We start from the raw sequence: 27,702 nt of genomic DNA, 5'->3' as shown, positions 1-27,702 counted from the left end.
AGTATGAACAAACATAAACAGCAAACATAAATTTTCAAATCAATAACAACATACTTGTCGTATAGATTCTTGAAGTGATCATGTGTGCTCAATCTGAGAATTTCACGAACATTGAAATCATAACTCATCAAATATTTGTTTCACCAACGAAAGCTTCCAAACCAAATTCATGAGGAAATCAATGAAACATTACATTACTTTCCTCCGTCATATTCAGTGGTAGAAAGTGGGAGGCATCCTTCAAACATTGTGATTTCTCAACAGATGATTCTCCACAGGAAGATAAAAAAAACAGTGACTGTCAACGAAATCAAGAATAAAATTCATGACATTATTCTCAAAAATCACACCGTCTCAGCACAGAGATTGTAGGCATTTCTTGGGTACGCGCTAGTAGCACAATTCAGAATGACTGGGGCATTCACAAGCTGTTAGCAAAGTGGGTTTTCAAAACTCTGTCAACAGATCAAAAGCGTGAAAAAATGAGGGTGCCAAGGGAAGTCATCTCCCATTTTGACGGCAGCCCAATCCAATTCAGTCACGAATAGTAACCATGGACGAAACATGGTTGTACCACTACAGTCTTGAAACGGAACAACCGTTAATGGAGTGGCAGCACTCAGGTTCACTTCACACCAAGGAGTTAAAGAGACACAAGTCGGCTGGGACAGAAGTTGCAACATTCTTCTGGGATAAGGATGTAGTCGTACTCATAGACTACGTACCCAAGGGTCAGACATTCAATGCAAAGTATTTCTCTGCATTACTCACGAAACTGGAGGACAAATTGAAATGTAACGTCGCTGAAAATAAAAAAAAGGATTTCTGTTCCTTCAGGACAATATCCCTGTCCATCGATCACTGCAAACTCAACTGACATTGTATGATGTATGGTTTGAATATTTAGATCATCCATATTATTGCACAGAGCTAGACGTGGCAAACTATTACTTATTTTCCAAATTCAAACAACATTTGAAAGGATATCATTTTTGGATCTGATAAGCAGACGATTATTAGTATGGAACAATGATGCGAGGAATAGTATTCAATTTCTTAAATAGTCTGCAAAATTTGGAGTACCGTGTACTGAAGTGTATTGAACTTCGAGGAGAGTATGTAGAAGAACTCTAAAATTTCATCATTCCATGTCCACTCCTGGGTTGAACTACAAATATTTCCGCAGCTCCTCGTACATCGTTTGACTTGAATATTATATTAATATTATTTCTTTTCCACAATCTGAAAGGGAAAATAATGTTTAAAAACTATCTTTGGCGAAGTATGGTCTCTAATCTACTTATAATTTAGTACCTTGTAAAAAATAGTTCTTGATCTTCTCTTTGGTGTAACTCCTCGTCGTTCGGAATATATTATGTATCAATCTCTTCTTTACTCGATTTCTAAATGTTTTCCCACTTAAAAGCATGTAATGGACCTGAAGAAATAAGTTGACTCGTTGTTCAATTTCGTTCATTAATTGTCCTTTAAATGTATTTGTTTTATCACCTAGTGAGACAGTTTGTCGAAGGAAATCTTTATCTGGAATTCTCTTTAATACACGTCGGACTCCTTTAGCTAATTTCTTTGAAATATAGTTTCTAATGTCTTCCATCTTGTTTAGTAGCCTCTGTTTTACTAACTCGCATGGGAATTCATTATAAGAGATGTTCTGCAAATGATTCTCAATGCGGCCAATAGAATCGATATCAACATTATTATTACCCTCTTTCGCTTTTAATTTCCCTGTACCCAGGCATCCAGAATTATCTCTGTCGTCTTCGATTTTGCCATCTTTTGTTCTGTGGCAAACACTCACAGCAGCCGGAATAATGAGAATGTCTCGTAGTTTCAAATTAATATTCAAATACTCCTCAAATATTGACTCACTTTCGCATGTGTCTGGCAGCCTGTCCTGCTCGAAACTCAAGTCTTTAAGTTTTGTTTCACTGTCATTAACAGTCTTTTTAGGTTCAATAAAAGTTTCTATTCTAAATCTTTGTCTTTTCACTATTTCTTCGTAACTAACTATGTGTAATAGTGTTCCATGTCTTATTGATAACTTTACTACCTTTAGCACTGAATAACAAATAGTTAAAATTGGTGAAAATGTAGGTACGGCTATAGTCTCTAAGAATCCACCGAATGGGTTTACGTGTAAAATCGAGTTTTCAAATAAAAACACTCTTTTACTGACAAACATAATCTTGGGCTTTCTTAAATTCATTGTTTTTGTTTCTTTTCCGTCACTAATGCTTGGTTCACGCACATGTTTACCACACATCTTTCCGAGCAGTTTTGGAACTGGACTTACAGTAAATAGTATCCCTGCAAATAAAGAAAGCAGAATCTGAGATGAGACTATTGGGTGAACATATTCGGTACTATCTACTTCTTCCTCTCGTCTTTCGTCATTATTAATATTAACCATAGCTTCAGAAGGTTTTGTCTCTTCATCAGTTATATCTTTACCATATGGCAGAACATCTTCATTCGCAAACTCGTCTTTAACTTTTTCTTCAATAGTTGTTGATATTACCTCAACGGCTTCTGTTTGACTTTGTTCTTTACAAGTCACATGACTACTTCCAGTTATGGTCAGATCCTGGGTATTATCATTAGCAGGTAGAGAATTTTTCCCGGAGTCAAAACCGTTTCTAGTTTCTTTATATTCATTGATTCTCTTCTTTCTTCGAGGTCTCTCCGGAATAAAACTCTGATAGTAGCCTCTATTCTGAATGCCTGTTGGTACTACGAAAGAAGGACCCTCACCATAGTATGGTACCGGCTGCCGGGCATACAAAGTTGGGTTAGGGTTAGCGCCCTCAACATTATGTTTCATGCGCACGAGAATTCCTGCGCCTTTGCGGTAACGCTTCATATTTGATTATATAAACTCTCGAGATCACTCAATCACGTCAATCTGGGTCTAACGATTATCGCGATCTAAGGAAACTTCAGTATTGTTGAAATATAAACACTAAATGTATTGTTGTATATTTTTATGTTATATGGAAGGTAAAATGTAAATAAATAATATTAGTACAGTAGAGCGTCGATTATCCGAACGTCGGTCAACCGAACGACCGCTTAACCGAACTGTGTACTCGCTCGCACCTGTTACTCTCCCACCCTACCGTCCATCATCCCCCTCACTCCCAAACCAAGTTTCCCACAGTAGTCGCCGCACTGAGCCACCGCTGGCGGAACATTGCTTCTAATGGGGCCTTCATAAGGCGCTGCTGACCGGCCAAGCCGCCAGCAAAATACGTATGTAATATGTACATACTTTTGTTTAATAAACTGTACCACATACTATATATTCCTACTAAAGTTGCCTTTGTACGTTACTTTGTAATACTTAAAGAGATGCCTGTTTTTATGAATAAATTTACTGTACAGTACTTCTTTTTGGCAAATAAACATGTACAGTTCGATTATCCGAACAAACCAGTTTTCCGAACACCCATGTCCCCCAATTACTTCGGATAATTGACGCTCTACTGTATACATTTTCAAAGATTGCACGTAAAAGAGAAGTCTTAAAATAGCCCTTTCTCGAACTCTGCTACTTTAAATGTATTTGTTAATTAAAATATAATGTCAACATAATATCAATTATAATTATGTTAATTATATCAAAATGATGTTTGATTGCGAATAAATTTTTATCTTTAAAAGTTATTTCAATTTTGCTGTATTTCAAAATTAAATTTTGTCATGTAGGTAGTTGTCTAGTATGTCTAATATATTAACATACAGCGTTTATAAATAAGAATGCAGGTTTGGCCTACAAGCTGGTACAGTAAAAGCTCGTGAATCCGCACTCACGCACAGTGGTCGGAAACTGGTAAAAAACGGTCAAAAATCGATATTGTCAACTTCGCTGCTTATAAAATCGGTATTGTTATTTGGTTATAAGTATCTCTCCTGCTATCAAACCCGGAGTTTCAGGACAAGGAATAGTTTTGCTGTTCATAAAATGCACGTAAACATGAACAAAAAAAAAAAAAAAAAAAAAAAAAAAGCCGAAAAATCAGTAAAAAATGATCCAAACAATATGAAACGTTTTAACCGTTTATATCGTTTCTGAGCCCGATGAAAGCGGTTAGATAGTACATTAGACTCTAATACGTGTTTGGTGAAGAGTTGTATTTGTTATAAGATGTCATATCATTTATATGATAGGTTCGTTAGTGTTACCGGAAAGTTACATAAACGCTGGTGTTAGTAGCTCTTTAGTCTAAGCTTATCCTTGATAATCTCCAAAAAAAGGTTTATTAAGTTTACCATGAGTGATACAAAGGTTGAGCATTGGAAGTAGCTGCAGCCAAGTGCAGCTGAAAAACTCAGCCACATCTAACTGGAAACGCACGTGATGAGTGATGTTGTGCTCGCAATAGAAATCTGCTATCTGAGCCTTAACAAGGGGAAAGGCATATTGTCTTGTACGTAATTTGGATTGCCCTTCGTTACTGAATCAAAGTTGTAGTGCAAGCCTCATACATATTGCAATGATTAACTATCAGTCATGTGAAGCTGCTGTATATTACACGTTAGCGCAGTAGTATATAAGAAGATCCTATATTGAATCTTTTAATTTTACCGAAACAACATAATCCTGAACCAAGTTACATCCAGTAAGTATTAGTGTTTCTTTGAAGATGGTGCGAGTGCAAAACCGGGGACTTTAATTTTGTATCCTAAGACCAAACATACAATTGTTTTTCACCGTCTTTTTATTAGCTGCACATACAATTAGATTGAGAGCACATTGAACAGGCACGTAGCCAGGATTTCGTAATAGCGGGGGTCCGTGATGAAATAGTGGGATTATCACACCAGGGGGTCGATCATTATAAACTATTTTACTGGCAACATATATTGGTTCGTTTAGCCAGGATTTCGCCATGGCGGGGGATGTGACATGAAATACTATCCTTACACACCAGGGACTCGATCAATCTAATCTATTTTACTGGCAACATACCCATATTGTTTTTTAGGACAATAAACTGAGGATATGTTAGTAAGTATTTCAACAACAAACTACAACGCTGTATGAAGAAATCTCGAGCAAAAGAATGTTTAAAAAGGTATTGAAAAAGATATATTCTTCCAAGCTCATTCGAACTCGGTTCTTCTTGTCTTTTTTCTTCTTCTTTTTCTTATCTTTGTTTAATTCCGTCAAGGATAGCAACGAGATCTCTTTCGGCAGTAAAGACATTCTATAAAATGGGTTAGTGTTGCCGCGAAATTGAAAATTTCTTAAACAAGTGTAGCTGGAATCTATGTTGCCATGCTCATATTATTGGTGTTTGTGGGCATTTCTTAAGTTCTACCTGAGAGTCTATCCGATCGAACCGGTTTATCAATCGCCATTTGTAGTCCATAGCATTAGCATGGAGCTAATGGAATTCGAAATGCTCTGTTACAATAATATTCATTTTTAACTAACCCCCTCCCATGTTTCCTCCACACGAAGCTCCTCATTAGAAAGAGTAACCAAACGCCTGCTAAAGCCTTTTATTTTTGTCGCTGATTCTTCTTTTTCTCGTTTCTTTTTGTTTCATTCTTCCATAATTTTTTCATTTCTGACATCAAAGGGCGGGAAGTCCGGACCCCCGGACCCACCCCTTGGCTACGTGCCTGTATTGAACCTGTAACCGCTTCTTGGATGCATATTAACACCTGTCATAAGTTCATACTAGATAGCGATGTCCAATTCATATAAGGCGTCAACATGTTATGTTTCAATTTATAAACTGTATGTATGATTCACGATGGTGGATTTCAAGATGGCGACTTTCATTGTTCTGTGTCATCCCCAATTTCTTCTCACCTTTATTACTCTCCTACATTTTTCCTTTCGTTATATTTCTCATTTATGCGAGGGATTTCCACACTTTTGGACCATCCTGTATATATAACTGCACTATTGCAGCAGGGGTTTTTCTAATCACTTTCGCAGTAGTTGCAATCAATTTACAAAGAACAATTACGTATAGAATAATAGAGAGACGTCCGTCAACTTCCATTGTTTCGGAATAAACTATTTTGTCAGTTTTTTTTTTTTTTTTTTTTTCAATTTCCAACCATTGTGTCACGGTACTCCGAATGCCGCGCTAGTCCAAAAGGCCTTCTTCAGGCGTCCTCTGCACATACGTACTAAGGTCTAAAACGATCAAACACTTTTCAAATGATTTTTTTAACAAAATTACTGTACTGTAGTATTTAAATTACAATAACATAATGAGTTTCAGATCTTTATTGTGTAATTTTTCATTTTATTGTTCGTACGTAAATACTGTCGGTCTTTTACGTATTTCAAGTGTTTTAAGCTTGTTTCGGTTTTTTTTTTTTTAGCATTCCTTAGTAATCCGAACTTTTTGATAATCCGAACAGCTCGAGGAAACAAATATTTGGATTAAGGAGGTTAAACTGTATTTAAACTAGGGATGGGCAAAACTGTTTTTTATAAAAACCGAAAACCGGTTTTTATAAAAAACCGAAAACCGGTTTCTATAAAAACCGAAACCGGTTTTCTCCAAAACCGGTTCGGTTTCGACCGAAACTGGTTTCGGTGAAAACTTTTCGAAACCACATAAAACTATTTCTGTGGAAATGGATTCGGTTTCCGGAGAACAACGAAACACCATTCTGGTTAGAAATAGAACAAATTTTGTAAAAAAAAAAACGGAATCGGTTTTGAAGAAAACCGAAACCGGATCAGGAGAAAAACCGAACCGGTTTTGGAGAAAACCGATAACCGGTTTCGGAGAAAACCGAACCGGTTTTGAAGAAAACCGAACCGGTTTTGAAGAAAACCGAAACCGGTTTTGAAGAAAACCGAAAACCGGTTTTTGTGCCCACCACTAATTTAAACTAGTTAATAATTTACGTTCTTCATTATTACGCAATAACAGAAAATGGCAATAATATGCCCTACGTTAGAACGCTATAAAAGTTGTAATGCTTCATTTCTTTATGAATTTGATGTAAGAAAAAATCCTTGGTAACTGTAAGCACAACTAATTAAAAATATTTCTCCTGCCAGAAGATTCATCGCTGTAGAAACAAAAGTCTAATTTAAACCTGAAATTGGAAGTCCGATATAATTAATTATTGCTAACCGTCTTCCTAAGGTTCATTATATATTCAACTGGATTTTTTCATAATACAAGATCTTTAACCCAAAGTGTTTGAAACTTACATTTTAAGTATATTGTGTGTATTTCGCTCCCCACCAAGTTTGTCAGATAAATACAGTGGTAGTGATGAAATTTCCAAACATCGAGACGGATGACGTAAAGAGGTTCAAGTCACAGGATTCTATGACGGTATATTGCGTAAGGAATATTTCATTTAAGTTGGATGGGGAATGCGTAGGCCTAGCAACTCTATAACTTCCGTGATAGGAGTAGTATTAAGAGAAAGAGGCTTCTCGTACTACGAGGTTATAGCCTCTTTCTCGTACTATGAAGTAACAGGAAGTTACACCACAACAGTAATGCATACATGGAAGCTATAGACAGAAGAGAACTCTACGCAGCTACGACCGGCTAGTAAGTACACCCAGTCTCGGATTGACGGCTATAGAGACCCGGCAGGACCCTCAGTTGGAGGCCCCAACTTTCCTTCTTCTTCTTCTTCTTCTTCTTCTTATTATTATTATTATTATTATTATTATTATTATTATTATTAGTAGTAGTAGTAGTAGTAGTAGTAGTAGTAGTAGTAGTAGTAGTAGTAGTAGTACAAGTTTAACAGAGTCTTGTAAAACCTTTTGTATGAGAGCGGGTGGCTTTTCTTCATAAAGCTGTCAGCTTCATTAACGCAAGGTAATGAGGAGCCAAGGTGAGGATCTGGTCTGTTTCTTTATGGTGTTGCAATAACTTGTCAAACGACTAACGACCCAGAGGCCCTGACATTGACGACCAAATGTGGAGGTTGGGTGAGGCCCGAAACCCCTAGAGAAGTTTTATTCGGGTGCCCCTGGGAAACAGCAGAACTATAAAAGTCAGTCTCATTTCGGCACTCATGAAGCTCCAATACACATTTAGAAAATATGATGCTGGGGCCGTATTCGCCATATTGTTGAAATATATGAGGACCAGTTTTTCAAAACTCGATAGAGCAAATTTTGAGAAACGGAAGTATGCTTTCTGCCGGTATGGTTTTCAGGCTACCAATCGAGCCATGAAATCAGAATTGACAAATCTCGAAATGTTCCATGTGTATAGAATACTAAATCATGAACGTTTTGTCAGAACTCGATAGAAGTTATGTAGAATAAAAACAAAAATGCAATTCTTGTAAAGAAAAAAAAGATTTTTTTTTGCTCTATCGAGTTTTGAAAAAACGCTCCTCAATTGTTACGAGGCCACAAACAAAGGACCCGAAACATGACTTTATAATACTGTTAGTTTCATTCCAATAATGGGATCCCAAGACTAGTTCAATGTTAGGAGCCACTGAACTCTGGAAACGTAACAAACTACAATATATATTTAGAGAAGGGCCCGGCAGGTATCCCTGCCCTCCTGCCCTGGCCACTCCGACACCAATCAATATAGTCACAGCGTGCGTTTACAGATATCTTCTCCCGTAGCCGTGATGAACCTACATTGATAATACTTGTAATGATACCTTGACACTGGAGAGCGAAATGGGAGTGTTGTAGCATATATGCATTTTAATAATGTTTGATGGACTCCGAAACAAAATTAATTAAAGCTATTACAAATATATTTTTGAAAGTTAATAGAAAACTCATGATATATCTATCATAGTCTGGGTCCTACTTGCCCCCACCCCCTCTAGATTCTTTACCTTCTAGATTCGCCTCTATTCAGGATACTATGAATGTGTCAACGCCTTCGCTAACGTAATGAGAAGCACCATAATCAGTTAATTTTAAATACAGTGAGTCGGCCTATACATCTTAGTAGCTTTCATGCTGAACAAATCTGCCATCCTGTATTTTTTTAACGGTATAACAATCTAATATTAGATGCGATGGTAAATGTGTTGTTTCCTACATTACTACTCACGTTTTATTATAGTAAAGCATATGTAATTTATACACTCAAAATTTTATTTAGTGCATAGAGTTTATAATTGTATCTCCCCTGGTGGGTTTGGGGATTAGTGATTATTCATCTCGAACGCGTTCTTTAAATTCTGATATTAGGCACTAACATTACAGGATAAATAAAAACGAATTTGCCTTTGCATAATCGTATATCCAGTGTATGTTTCCCATACAAAATTATTGAATTCATTTTTACTCAGCATAAAGAAATCAAGTTATTCAAGAAGTAGGAAACGATTGATGTTGCCAAAACTGCTCAACCTATTTCTTCAGTATGAATATCCCAATCGATGCTGTAAAATTCATTCGGTTTGATATGTACCCAGAACCTTTTGTGGGAAGTGATCCAAAGTTTGTGGATGGGGTCTAATGCTACAAGGGACTACGTCGATGTAGTATTGAAAAGGAGTATTCTACCCGAAAAGACGATGAGTAACTATTTAAGTACTGTCACTTATGCAGGATGAACTTGAAAGATTTGTACAAACTCCGAGAGGTGATTCGTGACATCAAGAGAAGACAAGAAATCCTCTTTCATATTATTGAATTCCGGATCGTGTACAAGTGACATAGAAGCCAACTTGGATCAGAAACTCGAATACTGACATTTGGAACGGAATAGAAAGATGTGCACAGGCTTTGGGAGATGATTCGTCACATCAAAAAGAAGAAAAAAGTTCTCTTGCATGGTTCATTGATGTGCACATCTTTCTGTTCCGTTGCAATTGTCACGATTCGATTTCCCATTCCAAGCTGGCACCCCTGTCACTCGTACACGACGCGGAATTCGACAACATACAACAGAACTGTTTGTCTTCTTTTGATGAATCACCTTCCGGAGTTCGTTCACATCTTTTAGATTCACCCTGTCTACTCAGAAAAAATAAATAGAATTAGAGTTTTTAAAATACAAAAGAGTACATACGAAACGTAAGATCAAAAGTTTATGTTACATCAAATATTTTTCTGCTAAACAAGTATAGTTTATTAAGAATGTGTACAAATCGAGTTACGAAATATTAAGAAGAATGGAGGTCCAGATCCAATGGAAATTTCTCGTGAATGCGTCCCTGATTTTCATACGTTTACCCCCTTGATTTATCTGTTCATGTGGCAAAGTTGCGAAGTAATTTCCTTGGTTACAAGTGGCGTCAGTCGCATGGCAAGGTTGCCAGAGGTACTGGCTTTATTTCAGAGTTCCTTCATATAGAGAGTTTCGAGAAAATTCAAATTTAATAAAAGCATTGTTTATAATTTGACGTTTTGTGTTTAATATGTAAAGAGTTTTAACACGGGATCAAACAGTAAAGCCTGTAGAAGAGTGCAGACTTTATTTTTCAATAGAGAATATTACATTGTACTTAAAGGATATATTAATTTAATACGTCTAGCCGATTTCGGAGATATAAACACATCAGAGGCTAATAAACTGTCGTGTAGAAAAAGCGCAGACAAGGATATACGAGAGTGTCCAAATTGAATAGTAGGAACAAAACCTGTTGAATTATGCCGTTTTGGGAGAACGTAGTGCGACATCTAGGAAAGATAATGTAGTAACCTCCGTGTCCCACGTGACACAACAGTGCGTGTGAGAAAATCATGGCGTTCACATTGAAAAATTAGACGATTGAGGAGCAGTGAAGTGTTATCAGATTTCTGATGGCTGAAGGGGTTAAATTCATCGCCGGATTGTGGCCTATACGGGGGATACCGTTTGTCCGACAAGTTAGTGAGAAAGTGAAGTGCCCGTTTTCGTGAAAGCTGGGAGAGTTTTGAGTGATGGCCCAAGACCAAGCCAGACAAAGATGGTAATCATGGTCAATTTTATCAACAAGAAATGACCTGCAGAAAAATGATCGTCTGTCACAATGTAAATGATGACAGTGATGGTGGGTGCCAGCATTGGAACAGTGTGGATAACTGTGCACGTCAGATTGTGCTCTCAGAGAACTGCAAAAGCAACTGCGTATGGAGCTAGGACTGCAACACTTGTTCCTGTATCATGAATACCTCACATTCCTGGAACGGGTCGTCACCGTTGACGAGAGATGGTGCATAACCCCAAGCCACAGACAACGCTAGACAGTATGCAATGGAATCATGGGCCGTCACCTCCCAATAAAATGTTCAAAGCTATACCCTCTGCATGCAAGGTGATGCTTACCGTTCTTTTCGAGGTCCAAGGTCCGATACGCATCGAATTCCTCGAGCACGGAGAAACCATTAATAGTGACAAGAACCGAGAAACTCTTCCTAGCATACGCAAGTTCATCAAGAGATAACAGCTTGGGCTGCTCACGCTGGGAGTGATTCCACAATAATTCTCGTCCCCACGTCTCTCAGGTCACACAAAATGTACTGGACAACTGGAGAAGTGTACTGGATATATTTAAATTTACTATTTCTGCAATGAAAACAAGGATGAAGTGCATTGAACTGAAAGTGATTTAAATAGGTAGAATCCTACCCTAAATTTTTAGATAACATCGGGAATGGTTTGATGTATCTTTGATCTTCCATTACGTTGATTGATTTAGATTTTAGCGTCATTTTCAGAGCTGAAGCTGTATGCCTGTTATATCCCACCCAGGAGCGGATTAAGTTCGGAGCCAATGGAGCCCAGGCTCCGGACCCCCAAAAATCCCTTTCTTTAATACTAAAATATAGCAATCAACTTATTATATTATAGGCTTCATGCTATTTATTTTTCCCTTGCTACGCTCGCGGTATCGCTAGAGTTGTGTTATTCTACCAGCGTCTTCACGATACTTATTTTGCGAGGTTGACCACTTGGCTTGTATTTGACATTTGTGTGTTATACTGCAGTATAGAAGTATTTAACTGTTAATAATGAAAGTAATTATTGTGAACTCGCAGCACATTAAAATACTACAGCATAGTTTCTGGTGTTTTGAAAAGCCTATGATGCTGCGGAAGGCAGCAAAGAAGATTTATGCGCTGGAATTATTTGTAAAATAGCTCCCCTTGATATAATCGGCTCCAGGGCGTCAAAAGCCTTAATCTGCCCCTGATCCAACCTAATGTCCTCTTCCACTCTAAAGGTTGGTATGCTAATCATATATCCACGAGTGAATGAAATCTTCGACGAAGTTACTTCAATCTGTTACAAAAAAGCAAATATTTTTTTTTTACTAATTACTTTTCGACGTTTTTAGAACTATGTATAAAAGTACACTTTGAACATTTTTTTCTGGATAGAATTAATTTATGCTCTACTTTCTGCAAGAATTAATTTATGCAAGTATTCTTGTTCGAACAAACATATCCATATGATATTTTTATATATTGCCATGACATACCTCTGAATGCATTGGTGGATGTTTCTCAAGACTGCAAACACTCACTGTACGTTACTGCAGTAGTTCTATTTGAAGCTAAACCCAATGCAGATATATTAACTATAAATGCAAGTGTAGGCTGTTAATACAATGAAAGAGTACTTCGTTTTGTGACGAAATTTTATCCTGTTATTTACAACTAACTCTCAGAAGTATAATTTTGATATTTCGTTTCACAAGTCAAAACGCTGGCTATGATGTAGAGGAAGGTGTGGATAACTTTAAAAGAATCGTATGAGGTGACGTGACCTTCAGTAACAATATTACACAAAATGCAAGTATGTCCTGTGACTAAAGTATTCTTAAGTGTACATTTTGTAATGATTCCTATTGCTTTAAGCTTTGGATTTACAATTATTCTTGCAGGATTCATTTATAGTTATAATACCTGCATTGCAATTAGGTTTTATAATAGCCGCAGCACTGACATCTAGTGAATGTTGCAGATCTTTGCATATAAAGAAACCAACCAAAAAATTTAGAGATACATAATGGTACTATAAATAAAGTTTCAAATACAGGGTGTTCAATATACAATGCAACCCAGTGTTTAGGACAGTACAACTTTTGAACCGATATACAAATAATGTTTATACCAAAATGAAGCCTTGTTCATGTATATATTTTTAAACTAGGAAGCAACGATTGAAGTTTACTAGGAATCACACAAGTTGCCAGGTGTAAATCAATTTTTTGCAAAACACGTAAATTAAGACATAACCCATATTATCGATGTTCTATCGTTAATTTTCAGTTTGCTTAGTTGGAGTAGCTTAGAAACAATGGATCAGAAATAAGAATTTTTCATTTCCACCGATAACTAATCGGATGGGGTCTCTATAAGGAGGAAGTGAGAAAATCGTAATTTTCATAAATTAACAATCTGAATTGGCAACACTGCTGATGTTACAGTGCATGAAAAGCTGTGTTAAGCATTTGTCTACATTATGCAATTCCTGAAAAGAACGAGAAAGAAACTGAAATTACCATGATGAAACTTACTTACTTGCACCCCGCAAAACTGCTTTTCATTTCAATGGGGCTACTTAAAGCAAGAAGTAAGCAAGAACAATCCTCGAACTACACAAGACATCGAAACGAACATTCGCAGTGCCATTGACAACATTAACACTTCTACTCTTCGTAAGGTTGCTGCCAACATGATGAAACGTGTGAACCAATGTTTGAATCAAAATAGGGGGCACTCCCATCATCTTATAGGCTGATAACCCATTTCCTGATAATTGCACCGTTGCCGGGTGCACGTAAGTAAAAGTTTTAACATGATAATTTCAAAGTTTGTTTTTCGTTCTTTTCAGGAATTGCATAATGTAGACAGGTCTTTGGTACACCTTTTGATGCACTGAAACATCAGTAATGTTGCCAATTCAGAGTGTTAATTTATGAAAACCACGATTTCTTCCCCCTTACAGAGGCCTCATCCAATTAGTTATCGATGGAAATAAAAATTCTTTTTTCTGCTCTATAGTTTACAAGCTCCTCAAACCAAACAAACTGGACGACAGAACATCCATACATATGAGTTATGTCAATTTAATTGTTTTGAAAAAAAAATTGATTTACACCTTCCGTTACATCGGGCAACACTGTGTGGTTCCTAGTAAACTTCAATCGTTGCTTCCTAGTTTAAAAACATATGAATGAACAAATCTTCATTTTGGTATAACTATTATTTGTGTATCGTTTCAGGTTCAAAAGTTGTACTATCCTAAACTCCGGGTTGCGTTTTATATTGGACACCCTCTATATAGCTATGTTTGTTTAAAACCCAAATTATTTTCTTGTTAGAAACTAATTTGCTTGTCATAACACTTTGTGTCCTAGCAGTTACGCTGTGTGAGGATCTTACCTAGACCAACAGAAGAAATAGAAATTAATTCACAAACCAGTTGTGGTGTGTACCCTGATTTATGATTTAGTTTATTTGTATTTTATCTGACAATGCAGAAATTAGTTGTATTTACGTACAGCAGGGTAGCAGTAAGCAGTGCTGAAACGAAGATCCAACGGACAACAGAAAGGAACAATTAAAAAAAAAGTGACTGTATTTCATTTCATAACTACCTGAATTCGAAGGGTTAATCGCTATAGTCTTGTGTGATATTGTTATTATTAAGTACGATAACTAGCTGAAATACACATTCTTCGCATGGGTCACATAAAACATCTATGAAAACAAACTAAACAAACAAAGGAAATAATATCCCTCATTTTTTATTACTTTTACATATCCCGGTAAACACCCCTTGAGACCCTTGGTTTCATTCGAAATTTGAAAATAAATGTCTCTTGCCCTCAGACAATGAGGACTGTATTTTTAAGTCAACCCATGTAGGGGTACCATTCATCTCAGTGACCGCAAAAACTATGGATTTAACACTAATATCGGTCATTTTGGATTATTTTTACATGTCTCGGTAACCCACCGGCAGGTGACCCCTGGCCCGCATACAATGGTAGCTGAATTTGAAAGTCGTCGGTAATGAAAGTGTCACCATTGATTTCAGCCACCGCGAAAACTACGGATTTGACACTAATATCGGTGATTTTGAATTACTTTTACATGTCTCGGTATCCCACCCCCCAGTGAATCCCGGTTCGCAACCGAATGGAGTGAATCTGGAAGTGAATGCGATCGGAGTTACATCATTGATCTCAACAGCAGCAAAAGCTACGAATTCCACAATTCCACTATCAATTCTAATATCGCTCATTTTCTAGTACTTTTACATGTCCCGGTAAACGCCCCCGTGAGACCCCTGGTATGAATTTTGCAAACCCCTTGGTCACGGGTACCTTGGTCTTGGTCTGGGTCTGAACCAAGGTACAGGTAACCAAAATCTGATAACTCTGGGTCCACTTGTCTGATCCCCAGGCCACACAAAGACAGACAGACACACAAACAAACTATTTTATTGATTAAGTAAATAAATGCATAGAAATAGGCCATGCACGTGCATTACACGATCGATTTGGCTAGCACACCCCGTGCAATATACCTAGATATTGACCTAAAAGAAAAAGTAACTCAGATGGCTAAGAACTCGAACGTTGAGGAATATATAATATCTATCCGTACAAACGGCAGAAACTTAACACAGTCTGGTATAGTAATCATCATTCCTTGTATTGTCTCACCATCATACTCAATAGAAATGTTCGCCATCTCCATTGTATACGGTATTTAATAAACCATGTCTACTATCCACATAGTGAATAACTTCACCCTTTCAATCATTACTTTGTTCGAACAAAAGGCGTCAACTTCAAGTCTGCATTGATAAAAATCCGTTCTCCGGACGGCGTTATATTGTACAAATATACAGAATTCTCTTGTGTATTACAGAAATCAGTACAGAGCATACGTTATCCGTATGCTGCATAGACACTGCCCTTAGATTTTGCATCATGCCATTTCACGATGTCTGATATCTAACAGTCTTTATATTACATACATATATGTACGTTACCTTCGTCAGCTATATGTTATATACGTCCATTTGTATGTATGATCCTGACCACCTACATTGTTTCATACGGAAAGTACGTATAGATACACTGAGACATAAAATATTATAAAACACGCGTTTTCAGTTATACGTTTGCTGTACGTTAACTCCAAAAATTACAGGATTTACAAATGTAAAGTCGCGTGAAATTGACCCAACGACATTGTCGAAATAAATAAAAAAAAAATATATGTCAAGATTTAGTGCTTAATTAGAGTTTATTAGTGCTCAAGACCGCAGAATTAGTGCTCAATTTGTTTTCGAGATATATTGAATTCTAAGATGGTTGGGCCACTTTCTAAAAGTTGTTTCAAAATTCAAATTAAACGGTATAGGTAATTAGAATTTAATTAGTTCTTCTCATCCCACATGGTCACAGAATTAGTGCTCAATAAATAAGGGCAAACGGGCATATGTAGTTTTGAGGTAGATATAAGTTGGCCCAACCACTTCGAAAGAAATAAAAAATTTTCATGTCACGAATTAGTGCTTTCAATCCCGCATGGTCCCAGAATTAGTGCTCAATTTATTCTCGAGATATATTGATTATTAAGATGGTTGGGCCAACTTTACGCTTTCTAAAAGTTGTTTCAAAATTCAAATTCAACGGTATAGGTAATTAGGGGTCTTCATCTTACATGGTCCCAGAACTAGTGCTCAATGAATAAGGGCATACGGGGCATATGTATTTTTGGGGTAAATGTGAGTTGGCCCAACCACTTCGAAAGAAATCAAAAATTTTCATGTCACGAATTAGTACTTAATTAGTGATTTCAATCCCGCATGGTCCCAAAATTTGTGCTCAATTTATTCTCGATATATATTGATTATTAAGATGGTTGGGCCAATTTCACGCTTTTTAAAAGTTGTTTCAAAATTTAAATTAAACGGTATAGCTAATTAGTGCTTAATTAGTACTTTCAATCCCGCATGGTCCCAGAATTAGTACTCAATAAATAAGGGCATACGGAGCATATGTATTTTTGGGGTAAAGGTGAGTTGGCCCAACCACTTCGAAAGAAATCAAACATTTTCACGTCACGAATTAGTGCTTAATTAGTGCTTTCAACCCCGCATGGTCCCAGAATTAGTGCTCAATTTATTCTCGAGATGGTTGGGCCAAATTCACGCTTTCTAAAAGTTGTTTGAAAATTCAAATTAAGCGGTAAAGGTAATTAGTGGTTAGTAAGTGCTCTTCATCCCACATGGTCCCGGAATTAGCGCTCAATGAATAAGGGCATACGGGGCATATGTATTTTTGGGGTAAGTGTGAGTTGGCCCAACCACTTCGAAAGAAATAAAAAAAATTCATGTCACGAATTAGTGCTTAATTAATGCTTTCAATCCCGCATGGTCCCAGAATTAGTGCTCAATTTATTCTCGAGATATATTGATTATTAAGATGGTTGGGCCAACTTCACGCTTTCTAAAAGTTGTTTCAAAATTCAAATTAAACGGTATAGGTAATTAGTGCTTAATTAGTGCTCTTCATCCCACATGGTCACAGAATTAGTGCTCAATAAATAAGGGCATACGGGGCATATGTATTTTTGGGGTAAGTGTGAGTTGGCCCAACCACTTCGAAAGAAATAAAAAAAATTCATGTCACGAATTAGTGCTTAATTAATGCTTTCAATCCCGCATGGTCCCAGAATTAGTGCTCAATTTATTCTCGAGATATATAGATTATTTTGATGGTTGGACCAACTTCACGCTTTCTAAAGGTTGTTCCAAACTTCACGGAATAGGTAATTGGCTTAATTAGTGCTCTTCATCACACCAGAATTAGTGCTCAATAAATAAATGCATACGGACGATATTTAGAATGGGGTTATAATTGAAGTTTCTTAATTAAGCTATACTTATTCTTATAGAAAATATTCGTAAACATATAGAAAATATTTTTGTAACCTAAAGATTTTTTCATACATTTTATTTGTAGTATATCTTTTCTTATAAAAACCATGTACCCATAGATGATGTACTGCGACCTTTTTCCGTCCTCGCAGTGCAGTTGACCCTTTCCCTCGTGAGGAAATTTATTCATTGCCCACACTCCCTTTGTGGTGGAAACTTGTCCTCGTGCTTGCGTATTCTCCTCGCAGTGGCCCTCACAATTGTTCACCCTCCCCCTCGCGCAGGGAGTTGTCTGGGGCCCTCCCTCGCCCATATCCTGTTGTTGAGAAATTGCCCCTCCCTCGTGCAATCTTGCCCTCGCTCTCGAAGTTTCTTCTCGCCCTCGTGCACCCCCGCACTCGCGTCATTGTGGACAAAGAAATTAGAGGGTTTGGATGGTCTCAAGAGGGCCACTCTTGCGAGAGTGAACACCTCTGCATGAAGCTACATATATATATATATATATATATATATATATATATATATATATATTTATTTATTTATTTATTTATTTATATATATAAGAATTTGGGTACCAACACTTAAAAATTACTCATTGTCTTTAGGATTTTATAATAAAACCGAATCAAAGCAATATATAGTGCCTCGTGTATTAGACCCGAACACTTTGAACACCTCCCAACAAAATTTCTGGATGTGTGTCTGGATTTAGAGCTATGCGTTTGACTCCTTTACGAAAATGTGTCACTTCCAATAGAAGTGTCTACAATAAGAATCGGATAGTTCAGCTTAATACGTGAGGATAGTTAATAACAATGAGCAACAGCCTTTGACGCGGGATGCTCATGTTCGTTTCCCGGCGGGAACTTATGTGGTTCGGATTCGAGGTTAAGCTATATGTCCACATCTCATATAGCCTTGCTGCTGAAAGTGAAGCTAAACTCAAATCAAACTAGAAACAATTATCAACATCGGCACCTTTGCTATCTTAGGCAGCGTTTTCCAGCTCAAGAATGTACTATCGAATCAAAAGCAGTTTAACGACATTCTATCTTCATTTCATTTTTCCTCCCCCTCCCCTGGAAAAACTATTACGTCTGCCAACAGTGCACTTACAATTGCATTAGAAACAGTATTTTATTCTGATTCCAGTTGCAGTCCGTTAAGCATTTGCAGCATAAGAGTCATCACCATTTGACATCGAAACGATTAATTAGTTTTTAAGTATAAGGTATTTGCAAAGGAAAAGAAGGACTCCATGACTTACATTAACTAAAACAGTATTGTAACTACATGCCTTCCATTGCTCCAACAATTGGATTTGGTTTTGCTACGTTTCTCAATTTGAAACGCTTGAAACGCTAACAGTATTCAAAAATGAATGCAAGATTATCAGAAGCTTGCTTAATTTTCAGCTTACAGTAAAAAGGAAAGAAAAATTACTATAATATGATGTCTGAAAGTGGAAGAAAATGAAAAGAAACTGAGACACTAGAGACTAGAAGAAGAAAATAGATTTTTATAACATAACAGAATATATGAACAATCATAACTTATACAGTAAGTGAAATGTTAGCAGTGCAATAGCACTAGAAAAAAACTCCCTAATATTGGTTATATTTTATATTATCAGACATACTTCAGAATGCAAATGTTCCAAATCTTAGAAATATAATACAATAAATTTTCATGAAACGAAGTAGGTCATTTTCATTATTCTACATAAAAAGTATACCCAAATTCATGTTATAATTCATTATCTAATAACGAATATTAATAATAAAGGTAATAAAAAAAGATTAATTTTTTTAATAATACAATGTTCTCTTCTTTCTTGCCTCGACCATAGATTGGTGGGCAACATGGAAATTTTAAAACTTTTCTCTCCCTTGCGAGAGCTGTTTTATACTTTGATAAGGTCGTAACTGCATCTAGATTCCTTGGTCTTCACTTCGTCGTTTTCCTTTTTCCTTTCGCACTATCAACACGATAATGCAATCGGATTGCCGAATAAGATGGCCAAGCATATTCTTTCTTCTTTTTCCTATTATCTTCATGATCTGTCGTCCTTCATTAACTTCCTTCAGTACGTCTTCACACATATAGTAATACAGTACCACGCATAAAATAGTATTAATCATACTTACATTTTGTTTGTTTACAGATGATTAGACAAAAATTACATAAAACATGTTGCCTCAGAATTAACCCTCTGTTATAAAGGTAGAGTCGCTCAACGCCACTGAAAGGTGGGGTGTATTGCACTCCATCACCTCAAATAGCTTTGACTATATTTTTAGCATATTTTTAATGAGTTGGGAGGAAAAATGAAATGAGTTTATTGCTATTATATGATTTTACTATTATATTATTGATTGTTTTTGGTTTTTTGCTTTCTAAGCCGTGGAGTCATCTAGTAGTTACAACTATAAGTCATACACCCCATTTTTACGATGGAGAGTTAGGAAAATGTTAAATTATCACATTTCATTCACCAAAGTAACCAATTTAAAACATGCAACTTTAGAAAGACAGACAATACACTGCAGGGGCGCACTTACGGAGGGTCTACCGGGTCCGGACATTCCCCTAAACTTCGTAACTCAATATACACAATAAGAAGGAAAAGTAACGGAACTTTTTCTTACAGATAACCACTAACTCCATCTATTGAAACAACTTATCTGCTCAACAAAACGAGACTGCAATAATGAGAACCGAATAACAGTGTTAAGTTATAGCAAGAAAAGTGAGTGTATCTGGTGTCACCTTGTTACAAAAACAGGATGGAGCAAAAAGGCAATATTAAAACATTTACACAAGTATCGGAAATGATGAAATAAGTGTATGACGATGAGTGCTTATCTCGTACACGTGTGTTCGAGTGGTATACGCGATTTCGGGACGGTCGTGAGTCCTTGGAAGACGACCCAAAGCCAGGCAGACCAAAAAACAAATATCGTAAGGAGCTGGTGGAACAAGTGAGAGAAATGATCGTATACGATGCGAATTCGACTGTGAGATTGATGGCGGAGGAATTAAATACAACAAAAGACATGGTTCACGAAATCTTACCAAAGGCACACCTTAATTGACGACAAAAAAACTCGCTCGCGTTGAACATAGCAAGGACCTGATTAAAACAGCCAGACGGAACTGATCATTCCTGAAATCGATTGTAACTGTTGATAAGACTTCATGCTTCAAGTACGACTCCCAAATAAAACTCCAAAGTGCTACTTGGAAGTCCCCAAGTTGTCCGAATGTGAAAAAAATGCGTTTTCAAAAGTCACGTGAGAAGACAATGTTGATTTACTTCTTGGGGCCGCGGTGGCTCCGTGGTAGAACGTTCACCTCTGATGCATGGGGTCCCGGGTTCAAAGCCTGCTCTCGCCAAATGAACTTTGTGGTGGACAAACACCGTGTGCGTGGGTTTCCTCGGGGTTCTCCCGTTTCATCCCACTTTCTTCATTCCACCATTTCATACATTTCTCATCATCACCGTCTCCTTTAGCCAAACCGGCATAGGCGTGGGACGTAAAACACAAAAAAAATCATTTTTTGATTTTGATTTATTTTTTATGATTCCGAAGATATTATGATTCGTAAATTGGTTCCACATGGTCAAACTGTTAATGGTGAATATTATCCGGGTGTTATGGAGCGTTTGTGAAAGCAAACCGTTCCCGTAAGGTCCGAGTGTCAAGCGCCGGGTAGTTAGTCTTTATTGTACGACAATGCACCATGTCACAGAACCGTCGCAGTTCGTGACTTTTCTTCTGCATCCTCCGTATTCGCTTGATTTATCACTGTGTGATTATTTCCTAATTCCAAAATTAAAATTGGCCATGAAAGGAACATTTTATGACAATGTTACATACCTTCAGTCTGCCGTGACGAGGATCATTGAGGCGCTTCCAAGAAAGGACATTAAAAACTATGCTAGCATTGGTTGAACATTAGGGTGGGCCGAAAACGGCCGAAAAGAATTTTTTTTTTAGAACATTCAGATTGAGTACCGTGCAAAAGTTGTAAAATGTTATATTATGTTTCCTCACCAAAGTAGAGCTGGATTAAAAGATATTTAACCGGGCCCCAAGGGCCCGAACGAACAGTAATTTTGAAAAAAAAAGTAGTGACCAATAAAAATATTATTAAAATATATTTTTAGAAAGTTAAGTTTCAGTACCATACAAAAGTTGTATAATGTTATGTTTCTTCACAGAAGCAGAGCCGGGAAAAAGTTATTTAACCGGCCCCGGGGGCCCTAAAGAACGTTTATTTTTAAAAAAAAGATAGTTGTAAATAGTGAAAATATTATTGAAATATATTTTTTAGAAAGTTAAGTTTGAGTACCGTGCAAAATTTATAATGTCATGTTTCCTCGCCAAAACAGAGCCGGATAAAAATATATTTAACCGGGCCCCGGGAGCCCGAAAGAACGTTAATGCTGAAAAAATATGGTTGTGAGTAGTGAAAATATTATTGAAATATTTGTTTCCAGAAAATTAAGTTTGAGTACCGTGCAAAAGTTGTATAATGCTATGTTTCTTCCCCAAAACACAGGCAGATAAAAATATTTCACCAGGACCTGCGGGTCCGAAAAGTGTTATTTTTTTTAAAAAATATACCATTATTTTAAGTATGTATAGAAAATTGGTTAAGATTCCTAATACTTTAACTTGACCCCAGGATTTTAAATGTTCTGATCTGATGTGCAGCTCTTCGTCTGATTCGTGTTTAGTAGATATAATAGTACGGACACAAATACATAAGGTAAGATTGAAAAATTGACCAACAAACACCAAACCAGCCCAGAACTAACCACGTGGAGATGGCTACACAGCGAGTTCCTCCCACCTACCTTCCTCTTACTTAAAGCTCCTTAGTTGAATCTTGTAACAAAATATTGAGATTTATGTTCGAAGCTTGGTAGATACTTTCGTGCTTCCAGTTTTTCACGAATATAACCGTCTCGTGCAACACTACCGCATACTTCTGAAGAAGGTTCTGTTACTACCTTTACACACCTCTCCAAAGCTTGTGTGTGGAAGGGGAACGTGTCAAACTGCGAAACCTCCTCTTTTCCACAATCATTTCGGTTAGTTCTTCTGTTGATACGTTAGCCAAAATTGGAGGTTTCGTTCCTATTACTTCTGACCAATCGGTCAAATCGATATAATCCGCATATTCTTCAGTGTTTTGCCTACTGCAATTGTCAATTAGAACTATAGTTTGGTATTTCGGCCATCAAAATAGACCCTTAAAATTAGTAGCTTCACACTGTAGATGGTTTCTTTTTTTATCTTTTTTTTTCTCTTTTTGCTAGTTTCCTATGGATTCTGGTTTTATCTACTACCTTGTCTTGGTTAGTTTTGTTCAGTAAATTAATATCTTCTAAAACAGCGGATAGAATTTTAGCAGCCGACTTATTCGAGACACCTGTTAAATCTTTGGCGGTACTCATTTGTTTAGGGGTCACTATTGTTTATTTAGGTTTACTTTAGATTTTATTCTCTAAACGATAGCTCCATGCGAACTCTTCATCGTCTGAATTCGGGATGAAAGCACTTAATGTATGTTCCAAGTGCGTGATTGAGGCTAACGATTGTAACCCTCTTGTATTTGGTACCGCAGCATCATAATCGATCTGTGTGTCATGTTTTCTTTTGAGCCTATGGGTTTCTGCTTTATCTACATTGTAACTCGTCATTTGTCTCTGATTTCTCTGATCTAATATGAGCTCCCACGGCGGTATTTAATTTGATTTATCACACTTACAGGTTACTCTATCGCAGCATTTGCAAGATAAAATATTAAATAACTTCTGAGCACCGTTCTTAAATTTCTTTAATTTGGCTCTTAATGGAGATATCTTATTTCTTAATGGGGTTAATGATCGTTTTGCAGTTTGACTTGTAATTCAAAATCATATCCTTAATTCGAAGGCAAGACAATACAGGAAGAGAGGCACGGAGCATATCGTTTCTAGTTTATTTGAATTCAGCAATGTAAGCGCCGCCTTCGGAAAGCCAGTGTTGTGCATTTTGCATCCAGATGCGAAAAAGTGATATTCTCTTAAAGTTTGAGAGTTCTGAGCTGGGCTCAACACAAAGGTTTTTCGTGGTTAATATGGTAGTTATGAAAGGTAGTTAAGGTCTCAATAGCTACTTGCGTATATTAAAACCATGTATTTCATGTTTTATGTATTAATAGTATTAGCTGGAAAAATGTTCTTCTTACCTAAAATCATTTTATTTCAACAAAAAATTAGGAACTGTTTTAAAATCAACATATTTGACATGGCTTCATTTCGTACCAATACACAACTTTTGATAACTACTCAATCCTGAATATCTGAAAAAAATTGTTTTTGGCCCACCCTATTGAACATGCCCAACGGTGTATTGATGCGGAAGGGATGTATTTTGAATTAAAAAAGTGCAATTTGTAAAATACTTAATTCATTTTGTTTAATTTAAAAAGTTACGTTATTTTTCAAACATATTGTGTACATTTGCACCTTTTCTTAATAAAATTATACGTGCATAGCAGAGAAATACTTGATATAGGCTAAAGATTTGACCTTACTCATCATCTGTACTATTTCTCTTCTAATAGAAACAATTAAATCTAATTTTATCATTTTTCGTGAAAGTATAGCTGTTAGTACTTAAAAATTATTTATATTTTTGTTTTCGGCTGTTGAATAATACCCATTAGATACTAGATAAACATAGTGTCTTGTATTATCTGAACGTCCCCACAAAAATTTCCCTGTTACGCTACACAATTGTGAGCAACACAAATGTTTAACAAAATTTACTTTTAGAACAACATCATAAGAATAAAAGTGAAACAATCAGATACATGTAAAATGTACCAAGCTGTGATGAACCGAACTCAGAAGCTCCCGACGTGCAAAGCTATGGAACACCTCCTCTCCTGTCGAGCCAAATCTCTGTCTGGCCGATTTCAGCTATCAAATATACCAAGATTTAAAAAATATTTAGTTGTAGTGCGACATATTCAAATTTGAATTTTAACTACCTCAGCATTTTGTCTATTATTTGTACATTTTTGTACAACCAAGAAAAAATGTACCATTCAAATAAACAAAGGAGGCCCATTAAAAAATTTGAGCCACTTCAATCAAACGTAGTGCGACATCTTCAAATTCGAATTTTAACTAGCTCAAAACTTTGTCCATTTTTTGGATATTTTTGTACAAGCAAGAAAAAACTGTACTATTCAGATAACAAAGGAAGCTCTCCTAAAAATTTGAACCACTTCGATCAAATATAGTGTGACATTTTCAAGCTCGAATTTTTACTACCTCAGAATTTTGTCCATTTTTTGTATCTTTTTGTACCACCAAGAAAAAAACTGTACCATTCAAATAAACGAAAAGAAGTCCCATTTTAAAATTTGAGGATTGCATTTAGTTGTCGCGCAACATCTTCAAATTCAAATTTCACTAGTTCATAATATTGTACAAGCATTCAAGTTACCAAAGGAGGATCGTTAGAAAAGAGATTGCCTTACTTGCCATAGGCAGCACCCCAATGTATCTTTTCTATAGAACTTATATACTGAGGCAGTATAAGGTCTATAGAGAATATACGAATATTTGGTGACTGAGATTGGCTCAGTTGGCTGTGTTGTAGACACGTAAAAATGGTCTCCCCCCCCGAACGAGGTCTGCGGACCGAGGTCAACCCGAAACTCCAAAAAATGTACAAGTAACTTCTCGCTCGCAAGGGCGCCATTATGCATCGATGAGTAACGATTGAGCATTTAGCAGGGCTAACTTCCTGCCGTGGTACACGTGCAGAACATGGAGCATGGGCGTGGCCGCTCGGGGCAGTTCCGACGGCGCGCGACCATGAGTCGCTATCATCAACAGAGGTCAAACCCCGCACATCCGGAATGCACCGAGGAAGCTTCGCGGTCAATGATCGTGCCATCATCATCAAACATGCATTGTGCTAATTGTAATGAACGTATCGATAAGCTAAAACGTGCACAAAAGCGAATTTTGAATGGACAGTGGTTCTGTACTTCGTGTGCTATGAAAATGTATAGAAGAGACCATGTTCGAAGCCGATCGAGATCAGCTTCTAAATCAGGTTCAAGTGCAGGTTCGGAAATAGAACCCAGTTCGGAGTCAGGCACTAGATCGGACACAGATTGGAATAGTGATGATGTAGTTAGTGCGGCTGAAAAGGAAGAAGAGAAAAGTAAAGCTACCATTCTCTAGAACATCAAACACGAAATCGAAGTACTTACCAGGGTGTAAGGGAAAACCGCTACGAAACGTGACAAAAGAGGCAAGAACCCAAGTGATGGTTGAAAAGGCTATCCTATCGGTCGTTCCTAGAATAGTCGTTCCTATCGGTACAAGGTTCTGTCGTGATCACTTCGGAAACGATGACAACTTCAAGCAAGAAGCACTGCTGCCAATAAATGAAAGGGGTAAACCTAATCACAGGATTAAGAATCGGTAGTTCAGTACATGAGAAGGCAAAGGATCTCTTCTCAAAAATGTCAGATGTGGAAATGTCACTAGCTACAGGCAGAACTAAAGCTCAGTTTGATGACTTAGTTAGACAATCAAAATGCAGTAAGATAGAGCTTGGAGTATATCTGACAATGCTGTACACTGGTGAATCCCAAAGATCACTTGGACTAAGATATAAAATGGATAAGACTCGTGTATATAGATGTATTCAGAATACTCGTCAGTCAATGTGGATGAACTTCGTTCCAAAAAATATCAGTGTAAAAATAGAAACACAAGTAGATGCAGATGCTCTTCGAGCTAATCTAAAAAATAACCAATCAATCTTCGCAAATACACTGTACGGAACTAACGATGAATCGATAATAACGGTGTGGGATTTTACGTACTTGTACTTGAATAAGGGCCTCAATTTTCGATACCAAAGGATGTCATACTCTGGACACAAAAAGCGAAACTGTGTAAAGCCAATGGTGATATGTGCTCCGAACGGATACATACAGTCCGTACTAGGAAAATCGGACGATGACTTCTGGGATGGAAATTCGTCAGATGCAGCAGTTCTCCGCATGGTAATGAATCAAACCTGGTTCAAAATGTTGTACAAAACAGGTGATGTGTTCGTACTAGACCGAGGATACTCCCATGTAGCAAATGAGTTTGAAGAAAAGGGATTTGTAGTTAAAATACCCGTACCTCACCAAGGAAATAAACAGTTGGATGACATTCAGGCAAATAAATCAACAGAATGCACAGCTGTCCGTTGGGTAATCGAAAACACGAAACAAGACCTTAAAAAATATAAGCACTTGGCTAAACAATTAAGGAGTAGAATGATACGAAGTCTACTTAGAGACACGACAGTTGTAGCCGCCATGCACAACGCGTACGGTAATAGAAGATACAGAAAGAACGAAGCCCAGGCGGCTCAGAAGCTACTCAACTTGATCAATGAACGCAACTGGCTAGCTCCGTTAGTTCAGCCGATGAACAAAGTGAGAGCAGCGTTCCAAAAGATGACAGCTGATGAAATACCAGAATTCCCAGAGTTGATTGAGCGAGACATGAACGAACTAGGCTCGACATACATCAAAAGTCTAGCCAAGTCATACTACTTCGACCACGCGTTCAACGGAGAATACGAGTTCTCGATAGTAAAAGATAATCATCATCCTGACTATGCCGAACACATGCCAGCAATTCCAATGCTTGTAAGGGGAAAAATGCAATCGCGCCATTCGAGCAGTAAGCAGACAATGCTGTACATTCTGTATGACTTGGACTTAGATGGACACAAAGCCATCAAAGCACACTACTGTGCTTGCAACAACGGTGCAAGAA

The 27,702-nt window shown here is 37.1% G+C and overlaps 1 protein-coding gene across 2 annotated transcripts in view; it reads right to left on the bottom strand.

Moving 5' to 3' along the window:
• LOC145670710 (uncharacterized) overlaps nt 1-27,702 on the bottom strand; it is a 77,625-nt gene that overhangs the window by 17,702 nt on the left and 32,221 nt on the right. Inside the window, exon 1 of one of the 2 annotated variants that reach the window (XM_081739493.1) lies at nt 1,315-1,741. The exons of the other annotated variant lie outside the window; for it this stretch is intronic. Coding sequence (XP_081595619.1) covers nt 1,315-1,615 — 301 coding nt within the window. The 5' untranslated portion in view covers nt 1,616-1,741. Of the gene's footprint in view, nt 1-1,314; nt 1,742-27,702 lie in introns of those variants that run through there. 2 annotated transcript variants of the gene reach the window in all.

Source organism: Thermobia domestica, chromosome 14 (genome assembly GCF_964235325.1).
Source record: "Thermobia domestica chromosome 14, izTheDome1.hap1.1, whole genome shotgun sequence".
Lineage (NCBI taxonomy): Eukaryota > Metazoa > Arthropoda > Insecta > Zygentoma > Lepismatidae > Thermobia > Thermobia domestica.
This window is presented reverse-complemented; position numbering and strand designations above follow the sequence as displayed.